Here is a 26840-nt window from a genome sequence, read left to right on the forward strand (position 1 = left end):
GAGAGAGAAAAAGGGATAGAAAATATCTTTGAAGAAATAATCGCTGAAAATTTCCCCAAACTGGGGGAGGAAATTATTGATCAGACCACAGAAGTACACAGAACTCCCAATAGAAGGGACCCAAGGAGGACAACACCAAGACACATAATTAAAATGGCAAAGATCAAGGATAAGGACAGAGTTTTAAAGGCAGCTAGAGGGAGGAAAAAGGTCACCTACAAAGGAAAACCCATCAGGCTATCATCAGACTTCTCAACAGAAACCTTACAGGCCAGAAGAGAATGGCACGATATATTTAATGCAATGAAACAGAAGAGCCTTGAACCAAGAATGCTGTATCCAGCACGATTATCATTTCAATATGAAGGAGGGATTAAACAATTCCCAGACAAGCAAAAGTTGAGGGAATCTTCCTTGCCACAAACCACCTCTACAGGGTATTTTAGAGGGACTGCTCTAGATGGGAGCACTCCTAAGACTAAATAGATGTCACCAGAGAAAATAAAATCACAGCAAAGAAAGCAGACCAACCAAATACTAACTAAAGGCAAAAAATAAAATCAACTACCCACTCAAAGCAGTTAAAGGAAACAAAAGAGCACCAAATAAAACAACCAACATATAAAGAATGGAGGGGGAGGAATAAGAAGGGAGAGAAATAAAGAATCACCAGACAGTGTTTATAACATCTCAATAAGTGACTTAAGTTAGACAGCAAGATACTAAAGAAGCTAACCTTGAACCTTTGGTAACCACAAATCTAAAGCCTGCAATGGCAATAAGTACATATCTTTCAATAATCACCCTAAATGTAAATGGACTGAATGCACCAAACAAAAGACACAGAGTAATAGAATGGATAAAAAAGCAAGGCCCATCTATATCCTGCTTACAAGAAACTCACCTCAAACCCAAAGACATGCACAGACTAAAAGTCAAGGGAAGGAAAAAGATACTTCATGCAAACAACAGGGAGAAAAAAGCAGGTGTTGTAGGACTAGTATCAGACAAAATAGACTTCAAAATAAAGAAAGTAACAAGAGATAAAGAAGGACATTACATAATGATAAAGGGCTCAGTCCAACAAGAGGATATGACCATTATAAATATATATGCACCCAACACAGGAGCACCAGCATATGAGAAACAAATACTAACAGAATTAAGGGAGGAAACAGAATGCAATGCGTTCATTTTAGGAGGCTTCAACACACCATTCACTCCAAAGGACAGATCCACCGGACAGAAAATAAGTAAAGACACGGAGGCACTGAACAACACACTAGAACAGATGGACCTAATAGACATCTATAGAACTCTACATCCCAAAGCAACAGGATACACATTCTTCTCAAGTGCACATGGAACATTCTTCAGAATAGACCACATACTAGGCCATAAAAAGAGCCTCAGTAAATTCAAAAAGACTGAAATTCTACCAACCAACTTTTCAGACCACAAAGGTATAAAACTAGAACTAAATTGTACAAAGAAAGCAAAAAGGCCCACAAACACATGGACGCTTAACAACATACTACTAAATAATCAATGGATCAATGACCAAATTAAAATAGAGATCAAGCAATATATGGAAATAAATGACAACACCACCACAAAGCCCCAACTTCTGTGAGACGCAGTGAAAGCAGTCTTAAGAGGAAAGTATATAGCAATCCAGGCATATTTAAAGAAGGAAGAACAAACCCAAACGAAGAGTCTAACATCACAATTATCAAAATTGGAAAAAGAAGAACAAATGAGGCCTAAAGTCAGCAGAAGGAGGGACATAATAAAGATCAGAGAAGAAATAAACAAAATTGAGAAGAATAAAACAATAGAAAAAAATCAATGAAACCAAGAGCTGGTTCTTTGAGAAAATAAACAAACTAGATAAGACTCTAGCCAGACTTAATAAGAGAAAAAGAGAATCAACACACACATCAACAGAATCAGAAATGAGAAAGGAAAAATCACGACAGACTCCACAGAAATACAAAGAATGATTAGAGACTACTATGAAAACCTATATGCTAACAAGCTGGAAAACCTAGAAGAAATGGATAGCTTCTTAGAAAAATACAACCTTCCAAGACTGACCAAGGAAGAAGCACAAAATTTAAACAAACCAATTACAAGCAAAGAAATTGAAGTGGTAATCAAAATACTACCCAAGAACAAAACCCCCGGACCAGATGGATTTACCTCAGAATTTTATCAGACATACAGAAAAGACATAATAACACTTCTCCTTAAAGTTTTCCAAAAAATAGAAGAGGATGGAATACTCTCAAACTGATTCTATGAAGCCAACATCTTCCTAATACCAAAACCAGGCAAAGACCCCACCAAAAAGGAAAATTACAGACCAATATCCCTGATGAACGTAGATGCAAAAGTACTCAACAAAATATTAGCAAACTGAATTCAAAAATATATCCAAAGGATCATACACCACGACCAAGTGGGACTCATTCGAGGGATGCAAGGATGGTACAACATTCGAAAACCCATCAACATCATCTACCACATGAACAAAAAGGACAAAAACCACATGATCATCTCCACAGATGCTGAAAAAGCATTAGACAAAATTCAACATCCATTCATGATAAAAACTCTCAAAAAAATGAGCATAGAGGGCAAGTACCTCAACATAATAAAGGCCATATATGATAAACCCACAGCTAACATCATACTGAACAGTGAGAGGCTGAAAGCTTTTCCTCTGAGATCAGGAACAAGATAGGGATGCCCACTCTCCCCACTGTTATTCAACATGGTACTGGAAGTCCTAGCCACAGCAATCAGACAAAACAAAGAAATACAAGGAATCCAGATTGGTAAAGAACAAGTCAAACTGTCACTATTTGCAGATGACATGATATTGTACATAAAAAACCCTAAAGACTCCACTGCAAAACTACTAGAACTAATATCGGAATTCATCAAAGTTGCAGGATACAAAATTAACACACAGAAATCTGTAGCTTTCCTAAACACTAACAATGAACTGATAGAAAGAGAAATCAGGAAAACAATTCCATTCACAATAGCATCAAAAAGAACACAATACCTAGGAATAAACCTAACCAAGGAAGTGAAAGACCTATACCCTGAAAACCACAAGACACTCTTAAGAGAAATTAAAGAGGTCACTAACAAATGGAAACTCATCCCATGCTCTTGGCTAGGAAGAACTAATATTGTCAAAATGGCCATCCTGCCCAAAGCAATATACAGATTCGATGCAATCCCTATCAAATTACCAACAGCATTCTTCAATGAACTGGAACAAATAGTTCAAAAATTCATATGGAACCGTCAAAGACCCCAAATAGCCAAAGCAATCCTGAGAAAGAAGAATAAAGTGGGGGGGATCTCGCTCCCCAACTTCAAACTCTACTACAAAGCCATAGTAATCAAGACAATTTGGTACTGGCACAAGAACAGAGCCACAGACCAGTGGAACAGAATAGAGACTCCAGACATTAACCCAAACATATATGGCCAATTAATATATGATAAAGGAGCCATGGACATACAATGGGGAAAAGACAGTCTCTTCAACAGATGGTGCTGGCAAAACTGGACAGCTACATGTAAGAGAATGAAACTGGATCACTGTCTAACCCCATACACAAAAGTAAACTCCAAATGGATCAAAGACCTGAATGTAAGTCATGAAACCACAAAACTCTTAGAAAAAAACACAGGCAGAAATCTCTTGGACATAAACTTGAGTGACTTCTTCACAAACATATCTCCCTGGGCAAGGAAAACAAAAGCAAAAATGAACAAGTGGTGTTCACCATGTAAGAACTTGTTCATTATGCTTCAGAAGATTGGAGACTGTTGAGAATTAGGCTTGGGGTTGATTAATGATTGTGCATTTAGTTCCCTATACAGAATTTTATTGTTGTTAACAACCATTTGATCAATAAATATGAGAGATGCCCTCTCAAAAAAAAAATGAACAAGTGGGACTACATCAAGCTGAAAAGCTTCTTTACAGTGAAGGACACCATCAATAGAACAAAAAGGTACCCTACAGTATGGGAGAATATATTCATAAATAACAGATCCGATAAAGGCTTGATATCCAAAATATATATAAAGAGCTCACACACCTCAACAAACAAAAAGCAAATAATCCAATTAAAAAATGGGCAGAGGACATGAACAGACAGTTCTCCAATGAAGAAATTCAGATGGCCAACAGACACATGAAAAGATGCTCCACATTACTAGTTATCAGAGAAATGCAAATTAAAACCACAATGAGTTATCACCTCACACCAGTAAGGATGGCTACCATCCAAAAGATAAACAACAACAAATGTTGGCAAGGTTGTGGAAAAAGGGGAACCCTCCTACACTGCTGGTGGGAATGTAAATTAGTTCAACCATTGTGGAAAGCAGTATGGAGGTTCCTCAAAATGCTCAAAATAGACATACCATTTGACCCAGGAATTCCACTTCTAGGTATTTACCCTAAGAATGCAGCAGCCCAGTTTGAAAAAGACAGATGCACCCCTATGTTTATCACAGCACTATTTACAATAGCCAAGAAATGGAAACAACCTAACTGTCCATCAGTAGATAAATGGATAATGTTTTTTTTTTTATTTAGCCATAAGAAGAAAACAAATCCTACCATTTGCAACAACATGGACAGAGCTAGAGGGTATTATGCTCAGTGAAATAAGCCAAGCAGAGAAAAACAAATACCAAATGATCTCACTCATATGTGGAGTATAACAACAAAGAAAAACTGAAGGAACAAAACAGCAGCAGAATCACAGAACCGAAGAACGGACTAACAGTTACCTCCCAAAGGAAAGTGCCTGGGGATGATGGGTGGGAAGGGAGGGATAAGGGTGGGGAAGAAGAAAGGGGGTATTACTATTAGCAAGTATAATTTGGTGGGGTGGAATGGGGAGGGCTGTGCAGCACAGAGAAAACAAGTAGTGATTCTACAGCATCTTACTACGCTGATGGACAGTGACTGTAATGGGGTTTGTGGGGGGGACTTGGTGAAGGGGGGACCCTAGTAAACATAATGTTCTTCATGTAATTGTAGATTAATGATAAAAATAATAATAATAAATAAATAAATCGGGGAATTTTTAAAGGGAATAGAGTCATTACTAGATATAGAGTGACTGAAATTATAGCTAAACAACCATCTTGCAAATCTGAAGCTACTAATAAGGTTTTTAATTCTTACTGTATTAAAATATTTGTAGCATTTACCCTAAGCACTTACTTGTTCAGATCTTCAAATATTGCTCAATACAACATGAATTCTTACAGGCACTAGATGCTCTGAACAGTAATGCCCCCTCCAAAAGTCTTATCCACTAACCCTGTTTGGGCCATGGCATCTTACCAATTTTTGCAATGTACATAATTAATATGCTTTAAATACTAAATTAACAAAATCAATAAATACAAATCCTGCTGAACTCCAGCCTCTTCTCCAGGCCTTTCTCATAGAGAAGACATGCCTTTGATGGTGATGTAAACCACAAGAGAAGCACAGGCCACCAGCCCTCTTGTTTCGCCAGAAGGCACCCATGGTGGGTCCAGAACTGCTCCTGGGTGATGAGCAGCATTCACAGCACTGGAACAGCTCAATCCCCTGGGGGTCTACTTGCTCCCTAACATCTCTCTTTGGAAACCCCACCTTTCACAGGCTCAGAGGGCTGCCCCAGATGGCACAGGGGCTGGTGAACTTGTTGCCCAAACAAAGGGATTGCATGGTGAGAGGCACTGCAGCAGAAGTCCTTTATGGGTGTGACTCAGGTTCCTGAGTTTTGCCCAAATAAGACCAAGGACATTACTTTCGTTACTCAGAACCACAACAAATGTTTTTATTTTTTAAGTAGCAGGGGAAGGAAGTGTGATGGGTAAGACAGAACAAAACTGAGTGCAGTTACATGTGCACTCATGCCCCCCAGGACCCTTGGCAGTCTGTAAAGTGCACCCCACTAGGACAGACGAATGGCACCCACACCTGGCTATGCTTAAGGGTCACTTTGGGAACTTATTAAAAATGAGGTTCCAAGGCTTCACCTACAAACAGGCAACCTCACTGTTACTCTATATGGTACCAGCTCCTCAAGCATTTGCCTTTCACCAGGTTTCCTTAGGGCACATCAGGGTCACAGACTGCAGGTGACCCTGATGCAGTCAGGTGTGGGGACCACCAGCCTAGATGACGTCCTCCTTTAATAGGACAGGAAAAGAAGCTAGCACAAAGAAGAAACAGAAAGAAAATGCATACCTGTTGGAAATTCACTCTCCTGAGCCTCATTCGTACCATCTAAAAAGGCAAGGGAAGAGGAAGTGTCAGTCACATCAGGTTCCTTAGCTGAACACAAATTGATTTACACTCAGCTAGACATCCTCTCTCTTTCTAAGACAGGAACTTCTACCAATTACTTAAAAACAGAAAACCCCAGTTCTTTTTCACTTCACCCATTCCCTCTCTCTCTCCCAATCCAAATCTTGAAGTTCTACCTCCATAATGAAACTCGCAATCATCTCCTTCCATTTCTCTCCATTCCAAATCTGGAAGAAAAAAACACACATTTAGTTTCAACAGCAAGTTAGGACCTTTGTACCAAAAGTGCAAATGAGGATACGTGGCTCATGTTCATTTTTACTGCTATTATTGGCTCCGGTTCTTCCTAAAGAAATTTCATTTTTTCCTACCCCAAATAAGACACAAAGTGGCAACAGCTACACACAAGAGAGTGGTTTGCTCTAGGATATATACCTCATAAAATTCACTAAATTTTATGAAAATGAAATACAAATAACTTCCTGAAACTTACATAGATTAATCCTTGATTTTAGGAACTATTTAAAACATAAGTTGACATAAACTCCTTGGCTCCATTTCAATATTACTTCCTACAAGCATCATTCTTTTTTTTAATTAAGGTATCAATGATACACACTCTTACGAAGGTTTCACAAGAAAAACAATGTGGTTATTACATTCACCCTTATTATCAAGTCCCTCCCCATACCCCATTACAAGCATCATTCTTATTCTGTCATAAGGCATTTTCATAATCACTTAAAATGATGCATATGTATAGGGGGAGGGCACAGAGTGGGGAACATGACTTATAAGTAAACTGTTACTTGCTCAAAGTCACTAATGTCATATATCCATCAACATTTATATTGTATTATAGATTATAAGTATAGTATTTAACTTAGTACATTGGAAAATAGGACTTAGAAGGACTTAGAACACTTTGGATTTGCTTGCAAATGTGGGATGGTTGCAGCAAGACTTCAATGTACATGTTTTTATTGTTCTGACTTTGGACCATGTAAAAGTGTCACCTACCCAAAATGATGTTATTAAAAGCTTATGAACCAAGAAAATATTATGATACCTTCAGATTTATTAATTTTCTCATAATATGCATGTAATTAGGTAGAAAAACATGACATTTCAGTCTTCCTTGCTGAAATCTCTGGTAGACAGACATGAAGAGTAGGAAAGAGAAAAAAAAAAGAGCAAGGAGAGGAGGGCTGGGAGAGGAGAGCGGAAGATTCGCATAGACCCGACTGCAGCATGGAGCAGACATTGCCCTGTTCAATGTGGAGGAAAGACATGAGGAGAATTTACGGAATCCAAAATGCCACAGAAGATATAATGGTGAAAGAAGAAAACAGGAAAACTAGAGGTGCCCAAGATGGAGCTGAGGTGGCTCTGAGAGAAGTTTTGAGCTGGAATCAAGGAGTGAACTTCAGACCCAGAGAAGACAGGGCCCTGCTTGGTCAGGAATGGGAGATGGCTCTGACTTGGACTGGAAAGATAACAGGCGAATGATGGCAAGGATGCACAAAGTGGCCCAAGAGTTGGGGTGCCCGACTGAAAATCACTGAGGGAGGGGTGGACATCGGTCAGTGGCAGGCTGTGGAAGAGACAGAAGAGGAGGCAAGGCTTCAGGCAAAGACACAAGTCAGTGGCAAATACAGTGGTGCCACAAGGGGACCCAGGTGGGCCAAGGTCTCCATTATATCTTCTGTTGGACAGGAACTGGTTAGGATGGGACCCAAGTGGGAGCACAGGCTCAGGTGGCACACATGGAGTGTTGGCCAGGCCCTACCCCCGAACTGAACTCTAAACAAGAAAACTAGATATCCCCACCCATGAAACTGATTTTCCCCAGTTATTACAGTACTCAGTACTTGATAGAAATTTTTTTGGAATACCTGTTACTGGGCAGCAAATGGGACATTTAAGACACCATTTGACACCCTGGTGCTACTAGTGTTAAGAATGAGCTATGGATACCTACATGCAAAAGGATGAAGTTGAATTTCTATACCACTCCTTATATAAAAGTTATATAACTCAAACTGTATCAAAGACCTAAATATAAGAGCTAAAACCATAAAACTTTAGGAAGTTGGATTTGGCAATGGTTTGTGAAGTATGACACCAAAAAGCTCAGGTAACACAACAAAAAACCTGGACTACATCAAAATTAAAAATTTTTGTGCATCAAAGAACATCATTAAGAAAGTAGAAGACAATCTACAGAATGGGAAAAAATATGTGCAAATTATATGTGATGAGGGTCTAGTATCTATAGAATAAACAACCCTTACAACATAATAACAAAGAAGACAAACAACCCAATTTTAAAAATGGGCAAAGAACCTGAATAGACATTTCTCCAAAAACAGTAGACAAGTTGCCACCAGCACATGAAATGATGTTCAGCATCATTAGTCACAAGGAAAATGTGCATCAAACCCACAGAGAGACACATCATACCTTCAAGGATGGCAATTAAAAAACACAGTGGAAAATAAGAAGTGTTGGCAAGGATGGGGAAAAATTGGAACTATCATGTCCTTCTGGTAGGACTGTAAATAGTATAGTTGCTGTACAGAACAGTCTGGCTATTGCTCAAAAAGTTAAACATAGGATTACCATTTGACTCAGCAATTCTACCCCTAGGTGAATACCCAGAAGACTTGAAAACAGGGACCCAAGCCAGCACATATACAGCACTATTCACAATGCTGAAACATAGGAACAACCTGAATGTCCACCCACAGCTAAATGGATAAAGAAAATGTAGTGTGTACCCATACAAGGGAATATTATTCAGCCTAAAAAGGAACACCATGGATGACCCAACACATTAAGCTAAGTAAAAGAAACTAAACACAAAAGGGCATATATTGGTTTCCATTTATAGGAAACATACAGAATAGGTAAAAAGAGACTGTATTTAGATTGTTACTCTAGGGGTTGGCAAGAGGGAGGGATGACAAACTACTTAATGGGTACAGAATTTTTCTTAGAGATGCAAACATTTCAAACTAAATAGATAAGAAGTGGTGGTTGGCAATTTTGGGAATACACTAAATGCCACAGAATTGTTCACTTTAAAACTTTTTTCCCTGGTGTTTTTTCCCTTTCTTTTATTGCCCTAAAATACATATAAAATTTAATATCTTAACCATTTTTAAGAATAGAGTTGGTATTAAATAAATTCACATTGCTGTATAGCCATCACCACAATCCATCCCTATAATTCTTTTCATCTTGTAAAGATGGAACTCTATGTGTATTAAAGAATAACTCAGTTCCCCTCCCCCAGCCCCTGGCACCCACCATTCTGCTTTCTGTCTCTCTAACTTTGACTACTCTAAGTACCTCAACGTAAATGGATTCATACAGTAAACTTGTCTCAGTGTGAATGGCTTCTTTTACTTAGCATAATGTTTTCAAGGTTCATCCATGCTATAGCACATTGCAGAATTTCCTCCCTTTTAAAGGCTGAATAATACTCCACTGTATGGAACAGACCACATTTCGGTAGTCTATTCATCAGTTGATGGACATGTGGGTTGCTTCCATGTGTAGCTATTGTGAATAATGCTGCTATGAGCACAGGTATATACATTTCTCTTCAAGACCTTGCTTTCAATTCTTTTAGATATATATCCAGAAATGAATTACTGGGTCATATGGTAATTCAATTTTTAATTTTTTGAGGAACCTCCCTACGGTTTTCCACAGTGGCTGCACCATTTTACATTCCCTCCAACAGTGCACAAGGGTTGCAGTTTCTCCACATTCTCGCCAATACTTGCTCTTTCCCGATTTTTTGATAGTAGACATCCTAATGCGTGTGAAGCAGTATCTCATTATAGTTTTGACTTGTACTTCCCTAATGACTAATGGTGTTGACTGTCCATTCTTTGGAGAAACATCTACTCAAGTCCTTTGCCCATTTTAGAATTGGATTGTTTGAGTTTCTGTTGTTGAGTTTTCAGGATTCTCTATATATTCTGATCAATCCCTTATCAGATATATGGTTTGCAAGTATTTTATCCCTTTCTGTGGGTTCCATTTATTTACACTTTGTGGAGAGCATCTTTTGATGTACAAATTTTTTAATTTTCATGCAGTCCGATTTGCCTGTATTTTCTCTTGTTGCCTGTGTCTTGCTGTTATATCCACAATCACTGCCAGATTCAAATTCACTGGAAGCATTTGTCCAGTGTTTTCTTCCAAGGGTCCCACTTCATTCTGTAACATGTGAACATCCATTTTTCCCAGCACCACTTGTTGAAAAGCCTATCCTCTACCCACTGAATGCTCTTGGCACCCTTGTCAAAAATCATCTTATTGTATATGTGAAGGTTTATTTCTGGGCTGACTATTCTAGTCCATTGGTCTATGTGTCTGTCTTTATGCCAATACCACACTGTTTTGATTACTGTAGCTTTGTACTAGGTTTTAAAATCAGGAAGTATGAATCCTCCAGTTCTGTTCTTTTTTTTCAAAACCGTATTCACTGTCCCTTGAGATTTCATTGAAGTTTAGGATGGGTCTTTCTATTTCTGCAAAAAGCACCATTGGGTTTTGATAGGGATTGTAATGAATCTGTAGATCAGTTTGGGTAATATCAACATTTTAATAGTATTAAGTCTTCTAATTCATGAACATGGGATATGTTTCCATTTATTTATGTCTTCCTTAATTTCTGAAGCAATGTTTTATACAAATCTTGGCCTCCTTGGTAAAGTTAATTCCTAAATTACCCTTTTTGATGTTATTAAAAATGAAACTGTTTTAGTAAATTCCTTTTCAGGTTATTCAGTGTTAGCATAAAGAAATCCAACTGGCTAGAGGGCATTATGCTCAGTGAAATAAGTCAGACAGAGAAAGACAAATACCAAATGATTTCCCTCATTTGTGGAGTATAACAATGAAGAAAAACTGAAGGAATAAAATAGCAGCAGACTCACAGTCTCCAAGAAGGGACTAGCAGTTACCAAAGGAGAGGGGTCTGGAAGGGTGGGTGGGGAGGGAGGGAGAAGGAGATTGTGGAGTATCATGATTGGTGCACATGGTGTGTGTGGGGTCACAGGGGAAGACAGTGTAGCTCAGAGAAGACAAATAGGGGCTTTGTGGCATCTTACTACACTGACGGACAGTGACTGCAATGGAGTATAGGGGGGACTCGATAATAAGGGTGAATGTAGTAACCACATTGTTTTTCTTGTGAAACCTTCATAAGAGTATATATATCAATGAAACGTTAATAAAAAAAAGAAAATAAAGAGATGGACACATGAAAAAAAAGAAAGAAATCCAACTGGTTTTTGTATGTTGGCTTCGTATCCTGCTATTTCACTGAATTGATTCATTAGTTCTAACAGCTTTTTTGTGGAACCTTTAGGATTTTCTATATATAAACTCATATAATCTGCAAACAGATAATTATATTTCTTCCTTTCCAATTTTGATGTTTTTTATTTCTTCTTCTTGTCTAATTACTGTGGCTAGCACTTCCAGCATTATGTTGAACAAAAGTGGTGGAAATGGGCATCCTTGCCTTCTTCCTGATCTTAGAGGAATAGCTTTCAGTCTTTTACCAGGAAATACTACGTTTGCTGTGGGTTATTGACATAAGGTTTTCATTATATGGAGGTAGTTTCCATCTATTCCTATTATGAAGAGTGTTTTTATCATGAAAAAGTATTAAATTTTGTCAAATGCTTTTTCTGCATCAATTGAGATGGTCATGTGTTTTCTTCCCTTCTGTTGATGTGGTGTATTACACTGATCAATTCTGATATGTTGTATCATCACTGCATTCCAGAAATAAGTCCCACTTGGTCATGATGTATCATCCTTTTAATATGTCACTGAATTCTGTTTGCTGAGGTTCTGTTGAGGATTTCCACATTAATGTTCATAATGTATATTCATTTGTAGTTTTCTTTTCTTGTAGCATCCATGGTTTTGGTTTCAAAATTATGCTTGGCCTCAAGAATGAGTTAGGAAGTTTTCCTTCCTCTTCAACGTTTTGGAATAGTTTGAGTAGTTCTTTAAATGTTTGGTAGAATTCACCAGTGACACCATCAGGACCAGAGATTTTCTCAGCTGGGAGACTTTTTTATTATTGATTCAATCTCCTTAATAGTTATAGGTCTATTCAGCTTGTCCATGTCTTCATAATTTAGTCTTGGTATGTTTTGTGTTTCTAGGAATTTGTCCATTTCACCTAGGTTATCCAGTTTTTTGGCATACAATTTTTTGTGTAGTGTTCTTTTGCAATCCTTTTTATTTCTGTAGAATTGGTAGTAAATGTCCCCACACTCACTTCAGATTTTAGTGATACAGTCTGTTTTTCTTAGTCCATCTAGCTAAAGGCTTGTCAATTTTTTTGGATTTTCTTGAAGAACCAATTTTGATTTCACTGATGTTCTCTATTTTTTCTCTGTTCTCCTTTTCATTGATCTCTGCTCATATCTTTCTTATTTCCTTCTTTCTGCTTGCTTTGCATTTAGTTTGTTCTTCTTTTCCTAGTTACTTAAGTTGTAAAATTAGATCATTGATTTATTTCTTTTTTAAATGTAAACCTTTATAGCTATAAATTTCCTTCTTTGCACTGCTTTTACTGCATCCCATATTTTTGGTACATTGTGTTTTCACTTTCATTTCATCTCGAAGTATTTTCTAACTTCATTATGATATCTTCTTTGATCCACTGGTTATTTAAAGGTGTGCTGTTTGCTGTCTACAATTTTTTTAATTTTTCAGTTTCCTTTATGTTATTGATTTTTAACTCTATCCTGTTGTAGCTAGAGAAAATACTTTGTTATCTATCTTTTTAAATCTGTTGAGACTTAGTTTATGATCCTACATGTATCTATCCTGGGAAATGTTCCATGTGCACTTGACTATATCTGTTACTATTGGATGAAGTGTTCTCTATGCCTATGAGATTTAGTTGGTTTATTGTGTTGTTTACATCCCCTATTTCCACACTTATCTTCTGTTTGTTCTATCCATTATTATGAGTGGGGTATTGAAGTCTCCAGCTATTATTACAGTACTGCCTATTTCTCCTTGTCAGTTTTTGCTTAAAATATCTTGATAGTATGTCATTAGGTATGTAAACTTTTATTTAATTTAGACCCTACTTTGTCCAATATTAGTACAGCCACCCCTACTCCCCATTGATTACTATTTGCATGGAATATCTTTATCCATGTCTTTGGATCTCAAGTGAGTCTCCTGTAGACAGCATATAGTTGGATCATGTGTTTTTACCCATTATGCCAATCTCTGCCTTTTGATTGGAGAGGTTAGTCCATTTACACTTAAGTAATCACTGATAAGGAAGCACTTCTCTCACTGTGCTGTTTCCTATATGCCCTACAGTTTTTTGTCCCTCATTTCCTGGATTCCTGTCTACTTTTGTGTTTAGTTGATTTTTTTTTTTTGGTTGTTAAATGTTTAATTTCCCTTTATAACTCTTTTCTTTTTGGTTACAATGGGGATTAAACTTAACATCCTAAAATTATAACATTCTCTTTGGATTTACAGCAACTAAACTTCAACAGCATACAAAAATTTGGCTCCTTTCCACTCTGTCCCCACCCTTTTGGTTGTTGGCATCACAAAATCACATCTTTATACATTGTGTGCCCAAAAACATAAATAATTCTTAAATGCATTACTCTCTGAAGTTATGTAGAAAACAAGACTTGTAGCTATAAACCAAAGTTATTGTAATACTAGCCAATACATTAGTAATTGTTTTTTTCTTTAAACATATTAGTCTCTTAAATTATAAAGAAAACAAAAAGTACAGTTACAAACTATTACAATAATGCTAGCTATTTTAATTGCCCATGTATTTACCTCTATTGAGATCTTTATTTCTCCATATGGCTTCATATTACTGTTTAGTGCCCTTTCTTTTCAACTATAGGACTTGAGCATTATACCTAGAACATTTCTTTCAGGGCAGGTCTAATGGTCACAAATTCCCTCACCTTTGTTTACCTGGGAATGTCTTCATTTCTCCCTCTTTTAAATGGATTTTCTGGATATTAGATTCATAGTTCACAGTTTTTTCCTTCTAGTCTTCTAAATATCTGTCTTCTAGCCTCCAAAGCTTCTGATGACAAATCTGCATATAATCTCTTTGAGGATCATTTGTCTGTGATGATTTGCTGCTCTCTTGATGCTTTCATGAATCATTCATTGCCTTTTGAAAAATTGATTATAATGTGTCTTGGTGTTGGTATCTTTGAAGTCATATTACCAGGAGCTGTTGAGCTTCTTGGATGTTTGTATTCATGTCTTTCTTCAAATTTGGGATGTTTTCAGCCACTATTTCTTCAAATATTCTTTCTGCCCTTTCTCTCTCTCTTCTCCTTCTGGAATTCCCATAAGGCATACCTTGGTCCTTTTTACGGTGTTCCATATGTCTCCAAGGATCTGTTTGTTTTTTTCTTTTTCTGTTCCACAGCATTGATCACTTCCATTGTCCTATCATTAAGTTCACTGATTCATTCTTCTGCCTGCTTAAATCTGCCTTTGAATCCCAGCAGTGAATTTTTTCATTTCAATTATTATACTATTCAGTTTCAGAATTTCATTTTGGTTTCTTTTTAGGTTTTCTCTCTCTTAATTTGTATTTCCCTTTTGTTCAGACATCATTTCTTAACTTTCTCCATATCCTCCTTTAGTTCTTTAAGCATCTTAAAACTGTTGTTTTAAAGTTTTTGTCTAATATGCCTGCTATTAAATCTTTTCAGGGATTTTACTGAGTTATATTTTCTTTTGAATGGTCCACAATTTCCAATTTCTTTGTATGCTTGTGATTTTTTTTGTTGAACACTGGACATTTGAATCTAATAATGTGATAATGCTGGAAATCAGATTCTCCCTGATTTGCCAGAGTTTGCTGTTCTTTGTTTCTTGATTGCGGTAGGCTGTCTCTATGCTGAGGATCAGCCTGAAGTGTAAGCTTTAAGTCTTCTCAGGTCTCTTCTGAGCTTCTCTTTGGGCATGCACAGTCACTTTCTAATTTTTTCTGTATTTATAGTTATTTTTGAATGCCCTAGCCTTTAATGTCTGGTTCTCAAAAGGAGAAAATGCAAAAACCGAGGTGAGGGAAGGGGCTTACAACAGTCAAGGAGAGCAGCCTGCCTCTTTGTCTGCACCTCTGCGAGAAGAAGCAGCAATCAGCAATCAGTGCAGAGATCTCAGATATTTTGAAGGCAGGGTTCTTCTTTCCCACTCTAGTTCCTGCAAAGCTGTATGCAAGCTACTCCAGGATCATGTCTACAACTGCCTGCCACTTGGCTGGGAGTCGGAGATGGGAGCTGCTACTGTGCTATGAGCTGAAACTGACCAAAATTAACTACAATTTACCCTCCAAGGCTTCCCCTGTAAGCCTTCAAGAGACTCCAGAATTCCCAAATAGTTAACAACAGACAGATTCTGCCAGTACAATTGTTGTCCAGGTTGGGAGACAGAATCCAAGTGCTCCTGTTCTGCCTTCTTCCCAGAATCCTCTTAAATGGCTTTAAAATTTTTCTTTAAAAGAATGAACTGCAAAGTAATTAGAGTCCTCAGACTTGAAATAAGGTAAATTATAAGGGATGACTACATAAAGCACTAACTAGGCAAAACTAATCTATGCTTTCAGAAGTTGGGAGAGTAGTTCCCCCTGGCAGAGAAGGAGTGGGAAATTATTAGAGTGGCGGACTTCTGGGGAGATGGTTTCACTTAGCTTCTTCATCTAGATGCTGGTTAACTTAGGTCACTTCAGGTCTGAAAATCTATCAAGGTATATACTTGTCAAATGGGCACTTTTCCATACATATATTATACTTCAATACAACTTTTAAAAAAATACTACAGTTTGAGGAGTTTGCATTAAGTCTTAAAATGAAACACATGCTGAAGAGAAATTCACTTATTGCAAGAAGAAAAATTTTAAATATATTTATGGGAAGCTTATTCACTGAAGAGATAATAGAAATGGAACTTTGGGGAAGGACCAGTGTCTCTGAGCCTCAGTTTCCTTAAATGAAACAAAGGATCATTAATAACTATCTAATGAGATTCCTGTAAAAACTTAGTAAGACAACCTAGTTCACAATAGGTATTTAATAAGGTAATTCATTTTCCTCAGCCACTCCCATTTTCTTTCCTGTTCACCTAGAGCAATATGCTCCAGTGGAACTTCTCATGAGAAGAAAATATTCCAAATCGGCACCTCCCACATGCAGTCCCTAACCTCTTGGCTACTGAGCACTTGAAATATGGCTTCTGTAACCAGTGAACTGAACTTTTAATTTTGTTGAATTTCCAAGTGTGTGCCTAGTGGCAACCACATTGCACAACAGAATTCTTGATCTTGAGAAACTGAAGGGCTTTGAGCAATTAGTACTTGATCCCAACTTTGCTATGAGCCTTGACCAGTTGGCCATTTATTCCCATAGGGCTACCTCTTAGAATTTAAGTTCCATGAAGACAAGGATTTTTTTTCATTTATGATTGTTTACTACATTCACAAAGCCTATGGCAACACTCGCATGGTAAATGGTCAATAAATACTTGTCTGAATGAATAAAATAAAATTTGATTAACCCAAGCTTATTTGCATATTTTACAAGGCTATTTTTTTGGTATCATTAATCTACAATTACATGAGGAACATTATGTTTACTAGACTTCCCCCATCACCAAGTCCCCACCCACCACATACCCCATTACAGTCTCTGTCCATCAGCATAGTAAGTTGCTATAGAGTCACTACTTGTCTTCTCTGTGTTGCACAGCCCTCCCCGTGCCCCCCTCATTATACATGCTAATCATAATGCCCTTTCTTTCCCTCTCCTTTATCCCTCTCTTCCCACCCATCCTCCCCAGTCCCTTTCCCTTTGGTAACTGTTAGTCCATTCTTGGGTTCTGTGATTCTGCTGCTGTTTTGCTCCTTCAGTTTTTTCTTTGTTCTTATACTCCACATATGAGTGAAATAATTTGATACTTGTCTTTCTCCACCTGGCTTATTTCACTGAGCATAATACCCTCTAGCTCTGTCCATGTTGTTGCAAATGGTAGGATTTGTTTTCTTCTTATGGCTGAGTAGTATTCCATTGTGTATATGTACCACATCTTCTTTATCCATTCATCTACTGATGGAGACTTAGGTTGCTTATAGGGCTATTTTTGCATAACACTATTAATATCCAATAGAACACTTTCATTTTCAGAAGCACCAAATTAATGGAAGATCCAGTAGAGTTACTAAGAGAAATTAAGATGTCTGGAGTGTGGCCACCACACTTTAAAGCCAAAGTCATGAGGGGCAGCTACAGCCTAAACCCTCAAACTCACAGACAAAGAAGATCAGGTTATGTGAACAATGACCAGGAAGAACAAAAGCTCTCATCTGTCTAGGACAGTTCCACTTTACACCTGTTTTCCCAACAAAACACCCCTACCACTTTCAGAAGTGCAGTTAAAAAATGAAAGATCACCCTAAACAAGACTCAGGGTGGTAGTTATGACATGCTCAAATTGGAGCAATGTGTTTCTGGTAAACTTGATAATCACCTGTTTAAAACTGAATCCTATTTTGAATATGTAAGGGAATTTTAAAAGATCCTTGGATGATAAGTGTCCATCAGTAGATGAATGGATAAAGAAGATATGGTACATATACACAATGGAATATTATTGAGCCTTAAGAAGAAAACAAATCCTACCATTTGCAACAACGTGGATGGAGCTAGAGAGTATTACACTCAGTGAAATAAGCCAGGTGGAGAGAGACAAGTACTAAATGATTTCCCTCATTTGTGGAGTATAACAACAAAGCAAAACTGAAGGAACAGAACAGCAGCAGACTCACAGACTCTAAGAAGGGACTAGCGGTTACCAAAGGGAAAGGGACTGGGGAGGCATTATGATTAGCACATATAATATAGGAGGGGGGGCATGGGGAAGGCAGTATAGCACAGAGCAGACTAGTAATGACTTTATAGCATCTTACTACGCTGATGGACAGTGACTAATGGGGTGGGGGAGGGGACTTGCTAATATGAATGAATGCAGTAACTAGAATGTTGCTCATGTGAAACCTTCATAAGATTGTATATTAATGATACATTAATAAAAAATATAAATAAATAATCCTTAGAACAAATCTTCTTACAAAAGGAAAAACAAAAGCCTTAAGCTTTTTTATTTTAGAGATCCATGACCCCAGCCCAGGGCAAAACTGGAATCCAGATCCCAATATGCAGAAGAAACATGTGCTTCAGAACAGACCCTGACACAGCTTTACCTGCAATGGCCACAGCTGTCTGTCTCTCAGATGCTTTTATTTCTGGGGCCACTTCTCCCAAATCTGAACGTCTGCAACAATTTCAGAAGAAAATCACAATTAAAATAATGAAATACCACTTTCACCTATCAACTTGGCTGCATATCAAAATCTCTTGGGAACCCTCAAAAACTACAAATCCTGGTTACACACACCCCAGGTTCTCAAAACTAGAATCTGGGAGTTAGCCTTTGGCCCCATTGTTTTTGAAATTGCCCTCAATGATTCTGATGTGCAGCCACACTTGAGAAACACTGGTCTAGAAAAACCAGCATGCTCAAAAACCACCAGCCAGAGCATAAACACAACCATTCAGAAAAACATAAAAATATACATACCCTTTGACCAGTAATTCCACTTCTACCCTAAGGAAATAATTAAGATTTAGTTACAAAGATGTTGATGCCAGCTTTATATAAAATAGCAAAAAATCAGATGCCTTTTAAAAACAAAGTCCAGTAACAGAGAATTATGTTACAGTCTTACACTGCAGCCATTTCAAAATATTTCATGGACCTCATTTTGAAGACAAAAAAATATTGGATGATATGTTATGGAATGATGTCAATGACACATTCATTACTGGGGGGAAAAGTCAGGTTACAGAACAGTATATATAGTATAATAATTTAATAAAATTGTGTATATAAGGAGACCTTAAAGGATGTTCATCAAAAGTTAATAGTGTGGAGTATGGTACTGGCACAAGAACAGACACATAGATCATGATACAGAATAGAGAGCCCGGATATAAACCCACACATAACTAATATATGACAAAGGAAGCAAGAATATACAATGTGGTAAAACAGTCTGTTCAATAAATGGTATTTGGAAAACTGGATTATTGTCTAACTCCATACACAAAAGTAAACTCGAAATGGATTAAAGACCTAAATATAAGATATGAAGCCATAAACTCAGAAGAAAACACAGGCAAAAAAATCTCTGGAATATAAACATGAGCAACTTTTTCCTGGACACATCATCTCAGGCAAAGGAAACAAAATAAAAAATAAATCAAATGGGGTTACATCAACCCAAAAAACTTCTGTACAGCAAAGGACACCATCAGCAGAACAAAAAGGCATCTATATTCATAAATGACTCATCTGATAAGGGGTTAACATCCAGAATATATAAAGAACTCATATGTCTCAATACTGACAAACAAATACCCCAATTAAAAATAGGCAGAGGACCTGAACAGTTCTCCAAGTAAGACATACAGATGGCCAACAGGCACATTAAAAGATGCTCCACATCGCTAATCATCAGGGAAATGCAAATCAAAACCACAAGGAGGTATCACCTCACACCAGTCAGAATGGCCACTATCCAAAAGACAAGAAATAACAAGTGTTGGCAAGGAGAAAACTCCTACACTGCAGGTGTGAATATAAATTGGCCCAGCCACCGTGGAAAGCAGTGTGGAGGTTCTTCAAAAAAACTAAAATAGAAATACCATACAATCCAGTAATCCCACTTCTGGGAATTGACCAAAAGGAAACAAAATCGCTGATTCAAAAAGATATATGCACCCCTACGTTTATTGTGGCACTATTTACAATCACCAAGATATGGAAGCAAAGTGTCCACCAATAGATGAACGGATAAAGTGGTGGTACATATGCACAATGGAATATTATTCAGCCATAAAAAAATAAAGAAATCTTGCCATTTGTAACAACATGGATGGATCTAGAGGGTATTATGCTCAGTGAAATTAGCCTGGCAGAGAAAGACAAATACCACATGATTTCACTTACATGTGCAATCTAAAATCAAAACAATACAAAATTAATAAAATAGCAAATTTCAGACATGAGAGATGACTGGTGGTTACCATCGGGGAGGGGCTGGAGTGGGTGGGTGGGTGAAGTAGGTGAAGGGAATAAAGAGGGGGAAAAAGTTAATAGTGTGGGCAAGGAGTGATCATCTCGAATGCATTTAAGTAGGTTTGGTAAGTGTAATCCATGAAGAATAAACTATTTTGGGTGTTATCAGAGGAAGGAGTACATGTGTTGAATTTGTCAGGAGCCAGGCTTCCCCACTGAAGAAAGGACTTACACATGGAAGAGAGGAAGTGAGGGAAAAAATTCGCAGAGGAACACTAAAATTGGTACCAGTGTGAACTCGTGATTTCTACGTGCATGCTCGTGTGCATGTGGGTATGCACATTCATATACACATGCATAGATTTCCTACCTCTGTCCACTGAAAGGGCCAAGAAACAAAGATGCTGTAGTAGCAATGAGCACACCAAGTACTCTTTAATACCATTCCACACTAGGAGATACCAAGTCTCTTTGGAGAAATGGCTGATTCTCGGCCTGGGGCAGGGAGCACCTTATGTCAGAAAGTAAGGAGTGCTCAAAAAAATGCTGGGGTATGTCACAGGGACAGGAGACAGCTTGAAGGGGTTCCTACTGCCAAAGCTGGGGCAAGGTGAACATGAACATACTAAAATACAGTAATAATAAACCACTGAAAAATGGGAATGAGTGATCCATATTGAAAATAAATAGATAAACAAATGGGGTGAGGGCTTTTGCTTACAGCAGAATGTTAATGTGAAGGGTACTGCAGCAGGAATAGCATCATTTTGTAGCCATCTTAATCAAAGTTGGTTCAAGCCAGAAACATGAACAAATGCCACCTTCTGGAGGAAAAGGTTGATAAGGAACAAGATATCTGCCCAGAATGAAAACATTTCCTCACAGATTGCTTATTAGGTAGCAGGGAGAAAAGCCCAGTAATGATCCAGGAGAACTCAGGCAATGCCTGACTGGGTAATCAAATAGTGACAATGGAACAGAGGGCCACTATGCACTGCCAGCCATGGGACCCTGAGAAAGAACACCGCCATCACCTGTTCTGGGCTCAAACTGCGAGTGTGGAACCCAGTCTAATCATGCAGGGAGACCCAAAATGCAACACTGTGCTAGAGAGAGAGAACTGTGTTATCCCCAAGTGTGAATGTCAGACAAGACAAAGAGACTGAAAGAAGGTTCCAGATTAAAGATGCTAAAGAGACACAAAAACCTGCAATACCTAACCCTGAACTAGGAAAAATTTGGATGTCAAACAAAACAGAAACAGAGGTGCTATCAATGTTACCCTTACTGATAAACGTGATAGCTATACTGCGGTTACGTGAGAGTCTCCTCTTAGGAAAGAGATGCCAAAGGGTCTAGGGATAAAGAGTTATGATGTAGACAACTTGCTGTCTAGTGGTTAAGAAAAAATTATGTACATATGTGTGTATTAATGTGTCTGTGTATGTGTACATTATTTTTGCAATTTATCTGTAAGTGGAAATTATTTCCTAATAAAATGTCTAAAAAGTGAATAGTTATTACTGAGTAGTATAGCATTGGGTTGTCTTATTTGAATTTTTAAAACAGAAGTATATATTGACTTAATAAAACTGAAATGGCTATTAAAATGCTGTGAGTGCAGGTTAGGGCCAGAATATGAAATGTGGGTGCCCCAAGAAGGCATGTGAAAATTACTCAAGGGAACCTCCCTGGCATTGACACCCACGGCCCCGGCCAGCTGCAGACCCTGGGAAGGAAAAGCTGACCTTACAAGGCCAAAGGGTGGTACCTCCGGCTTTACTCCTACCCCAGGGGAAGGAAGGTTTTCCCGTCCCTTACCAACAGCCTGGCCAATGAGAGGCCGCGACAGGTGGGGAGTGGGGGTGGCCTCCCAGTTTCTTCCAATGGGCTCCCTGCTTAGAACAGCTCCCCAATCCCTTACTCTCTTCTCCCCACTAGCCTGTGATTATGCCGCAGCTTTCTTATCCTGAGTTGCAATTCTCTGCTGTTCGGAATAAATCTGGGTTTTTTTTGCTCGTAAAATAACTGACAGTTTTATTTTTAAGATTAACACTTGATAAACTGGTGCCCTTCAAAAACAATGTTCTTCCAATAGTGTATTTAACTTGAACTGGTAGCAGGCCCCCGTCGGAGCACAATCCAGCTCCATTTAATCAATCAGCAAAACAAACACGTTCATAAGATCCAGCAGAGGATATTTCAGGACCCTGTATGTTCCTCCAGCATTTTTCTTAGGGGGTCTCATTCTCTGCCCTGAGGACAGTCCTGTGACTACTGTGGTCACTGTGTTCATGGCTGTTTTAGACAACTTACAGTTCAGAGCATCAAGCAACTCTTTGTCTTAATCTGACATTGATGTCTGATTAAAAATGAGACCTTTCTGCAAAGGACATATATTGCTTTTATAAAAAGAAAAAGTAACCTTCAAAAAAGAAAACATGACCGGTTAAAAATAGTTCCCTAGAGGGGAAGAAACAGGCTGGGCCTGGAAGTGGCCATGAACACTATGCCTGAGACCCCAGGACAGGTATTTCCAGCCCAGGGCGTGGCCAGGCCTGTTCCCATTGCACACAGGCTCTCAGGACACATGCTCCAGGCAGTTCCCAGGAGAGAAGCTTAACTTCACCCTTTCTTTCCCACACAAGAAAGTAGGGGACAAAAGTGACATTATCACACAGAAAACACTGAGTTTCTGCTAATTTATAAAAACATACATACAATTCTATACTTTATTCTTGTTAACAAATTTCACACCAGATTGAGAATCTCACCTTTGTCCAATGCTCTTTAATTTAGGACTGCTTTCAATATGCAAATGACCTGAATTGTGTCCCCTCAAATTCCTATGTTGAAACCCTAACCCCCAGTGTGACTATACTGGAGATGGGGCCTTTGGGAGTTGTGATACTGTGATTTATAATAAGACATACATATTTGGTCTTTGGGGTTTTTTTTATGAAATATAGTTGACATACAGTATTACATTGGTTTCAGGTGTACAACATAGTGATTTGACAACTACGTACATTACAAAATGGTCACCATGTAGTTACCATCTGTCACCATACAAAGTTATTACAGTATTATTGACTCTATCCCCCATGCTGTATTTTTCATCCCTGTGACTTAGTTACTTTATAACTGGAAGTCTGTACCTCTTAATCCCCCTCACCTATGTCCCCTGTCACCCCCTCCTTCCCTACTGCAACCACCAGTTCTCTGTATTTATGAATCTATTTGTTTTGGTCATTTACTGTTTTAGATTCCACATATAAGTGAAATCATAGCTCCTAAAACACTTGGAATTGCCTAAGTGAGGAGATCCCTAGTATGCCTTTGGTTATGTCAATGAGGTGGCTTCTGCAGGACAGCTGGGAGGCTGGAGGGCTGGGACTTTCAGATCCAACCCTGACCTTCCAGGGGAGAGGGGCTGAAAGTTGAGTCAATTGCCAATGGCCAATGATTTAATCAATCATGCCTTTGTAATGAAGCTTTCATAATAACCCAGAAGGACGGGGTTCAGAGAGCTTCCAGGCTAGTGAACATGGGAGGACTGGGGTGTGCTCCAGTGGGAACTGAAATTCCACACCCCTTCCCCATCCCTGGCCCCATGCACCTCTTCCACCAGGCTGTTTCTGTTATAACCTTTTATAAAGCACCTGTGATCACATAAGTAAAATGTTTCTCTGAGTTCTGTGAGCCACTATAGAGAAAACTGATGAGCCCGAGGAGGAGGTCATGGAAATCTCCGACTTATAGCCAGAAGGTGAGTGGCACAGGTTGAGACCTGGACTTGCATTTGGCACCCTGAGCTGGCAGCAGCGTTGGAGCCTCCAGTGTGCAGCTGGTTGTTCAGAAGCTCAGGAACAGCCTGGGCATCCGAGCACAGTGCGGGCTGTGTTCTTGTGAGACGAGCCCTGGACCTGTGAAATCTGGCACTGCCTCAGGCTCCAGAACTGCAAGAAACGAATGTCTGCTACTTAAGTCTCACCCTCTGTGGCACTCTGTCATGGCAGCCCAAGTAGACTAACACAAATACAATATAAATATCCCAAACCACCCTGCAAGGTGCAAACAGGGCTCAAACAGGTCAGGGCAGGGGATTTTTCCAACACCACCGTGCTAACAAGCACAGGGCCAGAGACCAAATGTGAATCTTCTGGTTCCCTCTGGCTCATTATTTTTAAGGACCAGTTAGGTTCCAGGTAAGTTGTAATTCCATGTAACTTATAGTAGATATAAAAATCATAATACAGCCCTCTGCCAACTCCAGGACCAGCCACCTCCCAAGCGCATGGCCCTTCTGTGCACAGGGGCCCAACCGAGGCACTGGGAACCAATAGGACTTCCAGGGCCCAGACACGGCCAAGGAGTCTTCTGCAAAGCAGTTTTACAAAATTACTAATATCATTAGCATCTTTTTCTGATTCCCAGAACAAGATAAATATAAAATACATAAAAGTACCAAGAAAATGCCTCTGCTCTTTTGAAAATCACTCAATACATTAATCAGTCCTCTCTCCCATTTGACCTATTCATGTTACTATAGCTCATTTTGTTAACTGATATATTGGAGTACATTCTGGGTGCCCCATTTTACCCTCTTATTAGGGATATTTAGGTTTGGTCTTCTGAAGCCCACACTGGTCCTCTCAAGACCCCAGGATGCAGAGCCAAAAGTGGAACCCAGTTCAGAAAGGGCAGCCCAAAGCCAGCTGGTCTGCTCAGCATGGGCGTGGACTCCTGGCCTCCCTGCTGCCCAGGCCTGGAAGCACCTCCCCACAGACTTCTCTTCAGAGCAAGGGGTGATGTAACAGCCACCCTGAGGGCCCAGCACCTAGCAGTTTTGTCTCACTAAGTTGGTAAGAGAACATAGAGGACATCCTGGTCTGCACGTGGGTTTCCATTCAAGTATGGCAGGACAACAAAGACTGACCATTCTGGGGGTCTGCCTGACAGCCTAGGAAGTGGGGCAAGACCCACTTCCCCTCCCGCCCACAACTGGGCCAGCTACAGGAAAGCCCAGGAGCCCACTCCCTGGCACTGGCTGGGGCCCCTCACCCCATTACCACCCCCAAACTAAAGTAAAAACCCAGAGCCAGATGCTCTGTCTAGAAAGCCCCACTACCTTTGTAATAAACCTTTCAAACCCTTTTAGTGTGTATTGTTGGTTCAAATGTGTCCCCCCAAAGATGATGTTCATGTCCTAAGCCCAGTGCTGAGAACATGGCCTCACCTGGAAACAGGGTCTGTGCAGATGTGATTAAATCAAGATGAGGGCATCCAGAGCCCTGGAAGAAATTACTAATGTTCTTGTTAGATGTAAGTCTGGATACGCAGGGAGGAAACTGAGAACACTGGTGGAGACTGGGGTGACACAGCTGCACCCCAAAGAGCAGCTGTCAGGAGCGAGGCCTGGGACATACCCACACAACCTCCAGAAGAAGCCAACCATCCACACCATGGGTACGGGTTCCTGGCATCCAGAGCTGTGGGAGTTTTCTTTAGGCCACCCAGTCTGTGGTACTCGCTACAGCTTCCCCAACAGTATACATGTGGCTCCAGCACTGTATGCATGTCCACCTCTGTCCTGACACAACAGCGCCCTGTGTGTCTCTCCTCGTCTTCTCATAAGGGCACTAGTCATTTGATTAGGGCCACCTTAACCCAGTATAACCTCATCTTAACTAGCAACATCTACAAAGGGCCGATATCCAAAAAAGGTCATATTAAAGACACTTGGGGTTTGGACTTCAACATCTGTTTTGGGGGGACGCAACTCAACTCACAGTAACATCCAAGCCAAATCCTACCTTGGCATGGTGAGCACACACTTTAAAAAGTATAGACTCAGGGGGGGCAGAGCCAAGATGGCAGCGTGAGTAGAACAGTGGAAATCTCCTCCCAAAACCACATATATTTTTTAAAATACAACAAATACAATTCTCCCTAAAAGAGAGACCAGAAGACACAGGACAACAGCCAGACTACATCCACACCTGTGAGAATCCAGTGCCTTGCGAAGGGGGTAAGATACAAGCCATGGACCGGAAGGACCCGAGCGCCCCACACCCCAGCTCCCGGCGGGAGGACAGGAGTCAGAGCGGGGAGGGAGAGGGAGCCCAGGACTACTAAACACCGAGCCCTAGCTATCTGCACCAGAGTGCAGACACAGTGCATGCGTGGGATACTGGAAACTAGGGAAACAGGACAGTAAGAACTGTAAGCGGCGGGTCCCCGCAGCCAGTGCCCTGGGGACAAAGAAAAACGAGTGCTTTTTGGAAATCTTAAAGGGACAGGGACA

The 26840-nt window shown here is 39.4% G+C and overlaps 1 protein-coding gene across 12 annotated transcripts in view; it reads right to left on the reverse strand.

Annotated features, from left to right (window-relative positions):
- URGCP (upregulator of cell proliferation) overlaps positions 1-26840 on the reverse strand; it is a 126887-nt gene that overhangs the window by 9682 nt on the left and 90365 nt on the right. For 8 of the 12 annotated variants that reach the window (XM_036910207.2, XM_057505271.1, XM_057505273.1 and 5 more), the window contains 4 exons: positions 19034-19060; positions 18657-18727; positions 6523-6573; positions 6287-6325 (listed from right to left, as the gene is read on the reverse strand). In XM_036910207.2, the coding sequence (XP_036766102.2) occupies positions 6287-6325; positions 6523-6556 (73 nt within the window). In that variant the 5' untranslated portion in view covers positions 6557-6573; positions 18657-18727; positions 19034-19060. Of the gene's footprint in view, positions 1-6286; positions 6326-6522; positions 6574-15505; positions 15706-18656; positions 18728-19033; positions 19061-26840 lie in introns of all 12 variants that reach the window. The other 4 variants (XM_057505277.1, XM_036910211.2, XM_057505278.1 and 1 more) reach the window with 3 other exon arrangements.

The sequence above is a fragment of the Manis pentadactyla genome, chromosome 7, assembly GCF_030020395.1.
Source record: "Manis pentadactyla isolate mManPen7 chromosome 7, mManPen7.hap1, whole genome shotgun sequence".
Lineage (NCBI taxonomy): Eukaryota > Metazoa > Chordata > Mammalia > Pholidota > Manidae > Manis > Manis pentadactyla.